Source organism: Gavia stellata, unplaced genomic scaffold, assembly GCF_030936135.1.
Source record: "Gavia stellata isolate bGavSte3 unplaced genomic scaffold, bGavSte3.hap2 HAP2_SCAFFOLD_300, whole genome shotgun sequence".
Lineage (NCBI taxonomy): Eukaryota > Metazoa > Chordata > Aves > Gaviiformes > Gaviidae > Gavia > Gavia stellata.
The window spans coordinates 74,114-83,787 of record NW_026777063.1 but is presented as its reverse complement, the minus strand read 5'-3'; the positions used below and the strand labels follow the sequence as shown (position 1 = coordinate 83,787).

At 67.3% G+C, this 9,674-nt stretch overlaps 1 protein-coding gene across 1 annotated transcript; it reads left to right on the top strand.

Moving 5' to 3' along the window:
* The first annotated feature begins 790 nt into the window (after nucleotides 1-790).
* On the top strand, nucleotides 791-9,258 carry LOC132321622 (neuroligin-2-like). The gene is given in 9 exon segments (XM_059835090.1): nucleotides 791-911; nucleotides 3,993-4,049; nucleotides 4,915-5,064; nucleotides 6,128-6,313; nucleotides 6,671-6,690; nucleotides 6,692-6,790; nucleotides 6,792-7,462; nucleotides 8,411-8,938; nucleotides 8,940-9,258. Coding segments are annotated over 9 exon segments (2,136 nt in total). The 5' UTR covers nucleotides 791-805.
* The last annotated feature ends 416 nt before the right edge of the window (nucleotides 9,259-9,674 follow it).

Here is a 9,674-nt window from a genome sequence, read left to right as displayed (position 1 = left end):
TCGGGGGGGGGGGTTGGGGTCCCCGGGGGGGTTTGGGGTCCCCGGGGGGGGCGGTCCGGGGGGGGAGGGGTCCCCGGGGGGGGTCGGAGCCCCAAATAACAGTTTCTTCTGCTTCTTCTTCTCTCCCCCCCCCCCCGCCCCCCCCGTCCATCCCTCTCCCCTCCCCCCTTCCCATCATCCCTCTGTGCATCCGTGTGTCCCCCCGTCCGTATGTCCGCCCCCCCCATCGCCCCCCCCCCACGCCCCCCCATCCATCCCCCTCGTCCCCCCGTCCCATCCCCGTCCGTCCCTCCATGACCCCCCCGTGACCCCCGTGACCCCCCATACCCCTCTATCCCCATGTGCCCCCCACTCCCCCCGCTCCCCCCAGCCCCACCATGGCGCACCCCCCCCCAGCACCCCGTAGCCCCCCCCCGTCCCCCCCCACCTGCCCCCCGCCGCCCCCCGCCATGCCGCCCCCGCCGCTGGCGCTGGCCCTGGCCCTGGCGCTCTGGGCCCCCCCCGGCGCCCCCAACCGCCGCCGCCGCCCCCCCCCCGGCGCTGGGGGCGGGGGACCCCCCCCCGGACCCCCGCTTCCGGTGGTGCCCACCCAGTACGGGCGGCTGCGGGGGGCGCGCCGGGACCTGAGCAACGAGCTGCTGGGGCCGGTTCAGGCCTTTCTGGGGGTTGCCCTACGCCGCCCCCCCCCCTGGGCCCCCGCCGCTGGGCCCCCCCCGAAGCGCCGGCCGCCTGGGGGGGGGTGCGGGACGCCACCGCCTTCGCCCCCGCCTGCCCCCAAAACCTGCGGGGGGGGCCCCCCCCCCTCATGCTGCCCCTCTGGCTCAGCGACAACCTGGAGGCCGCCGGCGCCTACGTGGCGGCGCAGAGCGAGGACTGTCTGTACCTCAACCTCTACGTCCCCACCGAGGACGGTACGGCCGGGCGGGGCCGGGCGGGGCCGGGCGGGGCCGCTGGGAGGGGCTGGGGGGCGGGGAGGGGCGGGGATGCAGAGGGGCGGGCAGGGAGGCGGAGGGCGAGGGCGGCCTCCACCTCGACCTCTACATCCGATTGGAGGGTGGTAGGGAAGGGCGGGGCCGGCGGGGCAGATGGGTGGGGCGGGGAGGGGCGGGGATGCAGAGGGGCGGGCAGGAATGTCAGGCAAGGCCTGCCTTGGCCTCAGCCTCGACGCCCCATTGGAGGATGGGAGGGAAGGGCGGGGCAGGGTGGGGCAGGGGGTGGGGCTGGGAGGGGCGGGGCGAGGCTTGGAGGGGTGGGGAGGGGCTGGGATGTACAGGGAGGGGCAGGGATGGGGGGGGGGGGGCCTCGACCTCAACTGCGACCTCCCATTGGAGGATGGTAGGGATGGGCGGGGCCAGGTGGGGATGGGCGGGGCACCTGGGCGGGGTGGGGAGGGGCGGGGAGGGGCAGAGATGCAGAGGGACAGGCGGGGCGAGGACTGCCTGCGCCTCAATCTCCACATTCCATTGGAGGATGGCGGGGATGGGCGGGGCCGGGCGGGGTATGGGCGGGGCAGGGGGTGGGGAGGGGCGGGGAGGGGGGAGGGCGAGGGCTGCCTCGACCTCCACCCAAGGGAGGATGGTAGCGATGGGCGGGGCCAGGTGGGGCGGGGCAGGGCGGGGCACAAGGGCAGGGCTGACCCCGCCCCAGCGAGTGGGGAAACTGGGAGAAACAGGAGGAAATTGGGCAAATTTGAGCAGGAAGACGGGGAAATAGGGGCGGAAAGGGGGGAAATGGGCTGAAACGGTGGGGAAGGAGCAGGGGGGGAGGGCGGGGGGCGGCTCTGCCCCGGAGTCTCTGTAGCCGCTGCGGGGGGGGATGGGGAGAAAAAGGGGGAATTTGGGCAAATTGGAGGGGGAAGGGAGGGATTGGGAAACAGGGTGAAAAATAGGGGGATTTGGGCAAAGTGGGGCAGAAAGGGGGAGGGGAGGAGGGGCAGCCTCTGCCGCAGCCGCTGGTACCGACCGCGGATGGTAAAATGGGGTGAAAAATGGGGGGAAACGGGCAAAATGGGGTGGGAAAATGGGGAAATCAGGAAACGGGGCAAAATCCAGCAAAATTGGGCAAAAAATGGGGGGAAAGTGGGCAAAGGGGGGGATGGGCGGCTCTGCCCCAGCCTCTGCCCCCCCCTCGGGACGGCAAACGGGAGGAAGAATGGAGAAAACGGGCAAAACCGGGTGGGAAAGGGGGAAGTTGGGAGACAGGGGTGAAACCCAGCGGAAACGGGGTGAAAACCGGCAGATTTGGGCGAAGCGGGGGTGGGGAATGGGGGGCGAGTCCCCCCCGGTGCTGCCCCCCTCCCCCGTGGCCGGACGCCGGGGTCCCCTCCCGGCCACTCCCCCCCGGACGCCTGGGTCCTGCTCCTCGCGGGGTCCCTCTGCCGGAGCCGCCCCCACCGGTGCCATCAGCCCCCCCCCCACGTCCGTCTGTCCCCCACCCTCCGTCCATCCCCACGTCCTCCGTCCATCCCAGTGTCCATCTGTCCTTCGTCCAGGCCTCTGTCCATCTGTCCCTACATCCTCCATCCATCCCAACATCCATCCCCACATCCTGTGTCCATCCCGACGTCCATCCCAACATCCTCCCACCATCCCAACGTCCATCTGTCCTCCACCCGTACCTCCGTCCGTCCATCTGAACGTCCTCCAACCATCCCAACATCCATCCCAACGTCCTCCGTCCATCCCTCTGTCCATCTGTCCTTCACCCATGCCTCTGTCCATCTGTCCCTATGTCCTGCGTCCATCCCAATGTCCGTCCCAACGTCCTCCAACCATCCCAATGTCCATCTGTCCTTCACCCATGCCTCCGTCCGTCCATCTGAACGTCCTCCAACCATCCCAACGTCCATCCCAACGTCCTCTGTCCATCGCAGTGTCCATCTGTCCTTCATCCATGCTGTCTGTCCATCCCCACGTCCACTGTCCATCCCAACATCCATCTGTCCTCCACCCATGAGTCCGTCCGCCCATCCCAACATCCTCCAACCATCCCCACATCCTCTGTCCATCCCACTGTCCATCCGTCCTTCATCCATGCCTCTGTCCATCCGTCCTCCACCCATGCCTCCGTCCGTCCATCCCAACGTCCTCCAACCATCCCAACGTCCATCCCGATGTCCTCTGTCCATCCCAGTGTCCATCCGTCCTCCACCTGTGCATCTGTCCGTCCCTCCCGACGTCCCCCAACCATCCCGACGTCCACCCCAACGTCCATCTGTCCTCCACCATGTGTCCATCCGTCCATCCAACGTCCTCCAACCATCCCAACGTCCATCCCGACGTCCTCCGTCCATCCTGACGTCCATCCATCCTTCGTCCATGCCTCTGTCCATCTGTCCCTGCGTCCGACGTCCATCCCAACGTCCATCCATCCTTCGTCCATGCATCTGTCCATCTGTCCCTGCATCCGACGTCCATCCCAACGTTCGACGTCCATCCTGACGTCCATCCGTGCTCCACCCGTGCTTCCGTCCGTCCATCCTGACGTCCTCCGTCCAACCTTATGTCCACCCCAACGTCCATCTGTCCTCCACCCGTGCGTCCGTCTGTCCATCCCGACGTCCTCCATCCATCTGTCCATCGCGACGTCCATCCGTCCTCCACCTGTACGTCCGTCCGTCCATCCCGACGTCCTCCAACCATCCCTGTCCACCCGTCCTCCACCCGTGCCTCCGTCCGTCCCTCCCTCTCTCCTCCACCCATCCCCACGTCCATCCATCCCTCCGTCCGTTCCGTCCGTCCATCCCTCCGTCCGCCACCCCCGGCCCCATTTTTGGGCCCCCCCCCGCCCCCGTTCTTGCCCCCTTTTACCGGGCTCCGCCCGCTGCTTTTTCCTGCTCTTTCCCCCCTTTTGGGGGCAGGAAACGTTTTGCTTTTTTTCTTCTTAAACCGTTTTTTTTGCCTTTTCCCCCGCCCCCCCCCGCCCCTCCCCCGCCCCCGTTTTCGCTCCTTTTGGCCCCCCCAATTTTTCCTCCTTTTCTTCCCTTGGTCCAGGTTTGCTCGCGAAAAAGCGCGAGGACGGCGCGGCCGGCGGCCCCCCCCCGGACGCAGGTAGTTTTGGTGCATGTTCCTCCGGTTTTGGGCAAATTTTTTTTTGGTTCTTTCGGTTTTTTTGGGTTTTTCCCCCCCCTCCCCCCTCCTCTCCCCCCCCCTTTTCTTTCTTTCTTCCCCGGGGCCGCGGGTCCCCCCCCTCCCCTCCCCCAGCTTGGGGGGGGTCGCCCCCCGTTTTTGGCTGCCTGTTTTGGTTCTTTTTCTCTTTTTTTGGTGTTTTTTTGTTTTTGTTTTTGCTGGTTTTGCTTCTTTCGGGGGGTTTGGGGGTGATTTTTTTTTGGTTTTTTGGTGTTTTGGTGGTTTTTTTTGGTGGTTTTTTTTTTTTTGGACACGCCCCTCTCCCCCCCCTCACCCCCCCCGCCCCCACCCCAGACGCCGGGGGTCCCCCCTGGTCCCATCCCCGTGTCCCCCGTCCCCCCACCCCGGACGCCGGGGTCCCCCCCCCCTTTGCTCATCATCGTTAAAGCAGCGTTAATGAGGCCCCGTTGCCGCGGTGACGGAGGTGACCTAGAAACGAAGCGATGGGGGGGCACGTTGCCATGGAAACAGGGCGGGGGGGAACTCCCCCCCCCAGTGACCCCCAACTCCTGACCTCGCCCCCTCCCCCCCAAAGCTCCAGCCTGTGACCTCTGACCCCGGCTGTCACCTCTGAATGCCCCCCCCCCCCCCCGGCACCGGGAAGGGGGGGGGTCCCCAAAGTGACATTGGACGGGGGGTCCTGGTTCGGGTGGGGGGGTCCCCAAGGGGGTCCCTGGTGCTTTGGGGGTCCCCCAAGGGGGTCCCCGTGGTGCCAGGGGTGTCCCCAGGGTGTCCCCAGACCTGGGGGTGCCCCTGACACCCCCCCCGCCCCCCCCGCCCCCCCCAGACATCCGGGACAGCGGGAAGAAGCCGGTGATGCTCTTCCTCCACGGCGGCTCCTACATGGAGGGGACGGGGAACATGTTCGACGGCAGCGTGCTGGCGGCCTACGGCAACGTCATCGTCGTCACCATGAACTACCGCCTGGGCGTCCTCGGTACGGGGGGGGCAACCGTGGGGACAGGGGTCGGGCGTGGGGACACCATGGAGAACCTCCTTGGGGTCATGGGTTGGGCATGGGGACATGGGGGACACCATGAAGAACCTCCTTGGGGACATGGGTTGGGCATGGGGGACGTGGGGAGACTATGGAGAACCTCCTTGGGGCATGGGTTGGGCCTGGCGACATGGGGGACACCATGAAGAACCTCCTTGGGGACATGGGGACACCATGGAGAACTTCTCTGGGGACATGGGTTGGGCGTGGGGACATGGGGACACCATGGAGAACCTCCTTGGGGTCATGGGTTGGCGTGGGGACATGGGGACACCATGGAGAACCTCCTTGGGGTCATGGGGACACCATGGAGAACCTCCTTGGGGTCATGGGTTGGCGTGGGGACATGGGGACACCATGGAGAACCTCCTTGGGGACATGGGTTGGGCATGGGGACGTGGGGGAGACGATGGAGAACCTCCTTGGGGGCATGGGTTGGGCCTGGCGACATGGGGGACACCATGAAGAACCTCCTTGGGGACATGGGGACACCATGGAGAGCTTCTCTGGGGACGTGGGTTGGGCGTGGGGATGTGGGGACACTATGGAGAACCTCCTTGGGGGCATGGGTTGGGCGTGGGGACATGGGGACACCATGGAGAACCTCCTTGGGGACATGGGGACACCATGGAGAACCTCCTTGGGGACATGGGTTGGGCATGGGGACATGGGGACACCATGGAGAACCTCCTTGGGGTCATGGGTTGGATGTGGGGACATGGGGACACCATGGAGAACCTCCTTGGGGTCATGGGTTGGATGTGGGGACATGGGGACACCATGGAGAACCTCCTTGGGGACATGGGTTGGGCCTGGGGACACAGGGACACCATGGAGAACCTCCTTGGGGACATGGGTTGGGCCTGGGGACACGGGGACACCATGCAGAACCACCCTGGGAACATGGGGACATGGGGGGACACCCTGGGCTACTGCTTTGTTGACCTGGTCCATGGGGGGGACATCTCCCCGCGAGTCCCCACACGTCCCCGTGTCCCCGCAGGCTTCCTGAGCACGGGGGACCAGGCGGCGAAGGGCAACTACGGGCTCCTGGACCAGATCCAGGCGCTGCGGTGGCTCAACGAGAACGTGGGGCACTTTGGGGGTGACCCCCAGCGCATCACCATCTTCGGCTCCGGCGCCGGCGCCGCCTGCGTCAGCCTCCTCATCCTCTCCCACCACTCTGAAGGTATCTTCCCCCCTTCTTGGGGGCCCCCCACACCACACTGGGGACCCCAAATCCTGCGGGAACCCCCCTGAATCGCCCTGTGGATCCCGAATCCCTCCTGGAACCCCCTGAATCCCCTGGTGGGGCTCCATCCCCACGTCCCCCACCGTGTCTCCACGTCTCCACAGCCTGGTGGGACTCCATCCCCACGTCCCCACCATGTCCCCATGTCCCCACAGCCTGGTGGGGACTCCATCCCCATGTCCCTACGTCCCCACAGCCTGGTGGGACTCCATCCCCATGTCCCTACGTCCCCACAGCCTGGTGGGACTCCATCCCCACGTCCCCCCAGCCCCGGCTGACGCCCGGGTCCCACAGGTCTCTTCCAGAAGGCCATCCGCGCAGAGCGGGACGGCCATCTCCAGCTGGTCGGTGAACTACCAGCCGCTGAAGTACACGCGGCTGCTGGCGGCCAAGGTGGGCTGCGAACGGGCGGACAACGGGGGCAGCGGTGGAGTGCCTGCGGCGTCAACCCTTCCGCGCCTTGGTGGACCAGGACGTCCAACCCGCCCGCTACCACGTGGCCTTCGGGCCGGTGGTGGACGGTGACGTGGTGCCCGACGACCCCGAGATCCTGATGCAACAGGGCGAGTTCCTCAACTACGACATCCTCATCGGCGTCAACCAGGGCGAGGGGTTGAAGTTCGTGGAGGACTCGCTGGAGAGCGAGGACGGCATCTCCGCCTCCTACTTCGACTTCACCGTCTCCAACTTCGTGGACAACCTCTACGGTTACCCCGAGGGGAAGGACATCCTACGGGAGACCATCAAGTTCATGTACACGGATTGGGCCGACCGGGACAACGGGGAGATGAGGCGTAAGACGTTGCTGGCCCTCTTCACCGACCACCAATGGGTGGCCCCGGCGGTGGCCACGGCCAAGCTCCACGCCGAGTACCAGTCGCCCGTCTACTTCTACACCTTCTACCACCACTGCCAGACGGACGCGCGGCCCGAGTGGGCGGACGCAGCCCACGGGGACGAGATCCCCTACGTCTTCGGGGTGCCCATGGTGGGCGCCACCGACCTCTTCCCCTGCAACTTCTCCAAGAACGACGTGATGCTCAGCGCCGTCGTCATGACCTACTGGACCAACTTCGCCAAGACTGGGTGGGTTGGGGACACTGCGGCGGGGGGGGGGACGTGGGGAGCAGGGTCGGGGGGGGTGGGACTCCGTCCCCACGTTCCTGCATCCTGGTGGGACTCCGTCCCCACGTTCCTGCATCCTGGTGGGACTCCGTCCCCACGTCCCCACATCCTGGTGGGACTCCGTCCCCACGTTCCTGCATCCTGGTGGGACTCCGTCCCCACGTTCCTGCATCCTGGTGGGACTCTGTCCCCACGTCCCCACATCCTGGTGGGACTCCGTCCCCACGTCCCCGCCACGTCAAGGGGGATGAGAACATGGAGGAGGCAGATATGGGGGGACAGGAGGATGGGGACGTGGGGACATGGGGACACGGGGATATAGGGACATGGGGGATGGGGACAGGGGGATGGATGGAGAGGGGGATGTCTGCGTGCGTGGATGGATGGGTGGGTGGGTGGGGGAATGAGTGGTTGGTTGGATGAATGGGTGGGCGGTTGGGTGGGTTGGTAGTTGAGTGGTTGGGTGGCTGGTTGGGTGGTTGAGTGGATGGGTGGTTGGTTGGGTGGGTGGGTGGTTGGATGAGTGGCTGGTTGGGTAGATGGCTGGTTGGGTGGGTGGTTGGGTGGGTGGGTGGGTGGTTGGATGGGTGGATGAGTGGCTGGTTGGGTAGTTGGGTGGGTGGGTGCGTGGTTGCATGGTTGGGTGGGTGGGTGGGTGGGTGATTGGTTGAGTGGTTGGATGGTTGGGTGGTTGAGTGGGTTGTTGGGTGGGTGGTTGTGTGGTTGGCTGTTTGGGTGGCTGGTTGGGTGGTTGGTTGAGTGGGTGGATGGTTGGTTGGATGGTTGCGTGGTTGGGTGGGTGGGTGGATGGATGGATGGATGGATGGATGGATGGGCAGACAGACGGATGGCTGAGGTGTGGGTGGACGAAGCTCCCCCGGGTCTGACCACCACCTCCGCCCCCCGCAGGGACCCCAACCAGCCGGTACCGCAGGACACCAAGTTCATCCACACGAAGCCCAACCGCTTCGAGGAGGTGGTGTGGACCCGCTTCGACGGGAAGGACAAGCGCTACCTCCACATTGGCCTCAAGCCCCGCGTCCGCGACCACTACCGGGCCAACAAGGTGGCCTTCTGGCTGGAGCTCGTCCCCCACCTCCACAACCTCCACCAGCTCCCCCACGCCTCCACCACCACCCGCCTGCCCCCCCCCGCCGGCGCCGGACCCCCGCGTCGGCCGCCCGCCACCCGCCGCCCCCCCGCCCCTTCTCCGCCGCCCCCCGAGGAAGAGGAGGAACCCGACGGGGGGGGTCGCCGCCGCTTCGCCCCCTTCCCCGGGGACTCGCGGGACTACTCGACCGAGCTGAGCGTCACCGTGGCGGTGGGGGCCTCCCTCCTCTTCCTCAACATCCTGGCCTTCGCCGCCCTCTACTACAAGCGGGACAAGCGACCCCCCGAGGGACGGGGGGGCCCCCGGCGCCTCAGCCCCCCCCCAACCCGGGGGGGCCCCCAATGATCTCTTGGGTCACGGGGGGGCGGAGGAGGAGTTGGTCTCGCTGCAGCTGAAGCATCCCGAGAGGGGGGTGGGGGTGGGGGGTGGGGGGGACCCCCCCGAAGCCGCCCTGCGCCCCGCCGCCGGACCCCCGGACTACACCCTGGGCTTTGCGGCGAGCCCCCCGAAGGACGTCCCGCTCATGACACCCAACACCATCACCATGGTGCCGGGGGGGTTGCCTGCCCTGCACCCCTTCGGGCCCCCCTTCCCCCCCGGCCACAACAGCACCCTGCCCCACCCCCACTCCACCACCCGAGTATAGTCGGCTCAGCCCCACACCCCACCCCACCCCCCCGGGGCGCCGGGGTCCCCCCCTCCGAGCAGAGGGACACCCCCCCCTTGGGGAGGGGGGGGCCCGCCCGGAAGCCTGGGTCCCCCCGCGGGTGTGCGGGGTGACCCCCCCCGCCCCCCCCGCCTGCTTGCGTCCCCCACCCGGAGGCCCGGGTCCGCTGAAGAGGTAATGGGGACCCCCCATCCCCCCCCATGGACACGTGGGGATGCTGAAGACGCATGGGGACCCCCCCCCCGACCCCCCCGGACACCTGGGTCCACTGAAGATGCATGGGGACCCCTCCCCGGACACCTGGGCCCCCCGAAGACGCATGGGAAACCGCCCTCTGGCCCCCCAGCCCGGACGCCTGGGCCCCCCCGAAGAGACGGGGGGGGGGGGGGGCTCCC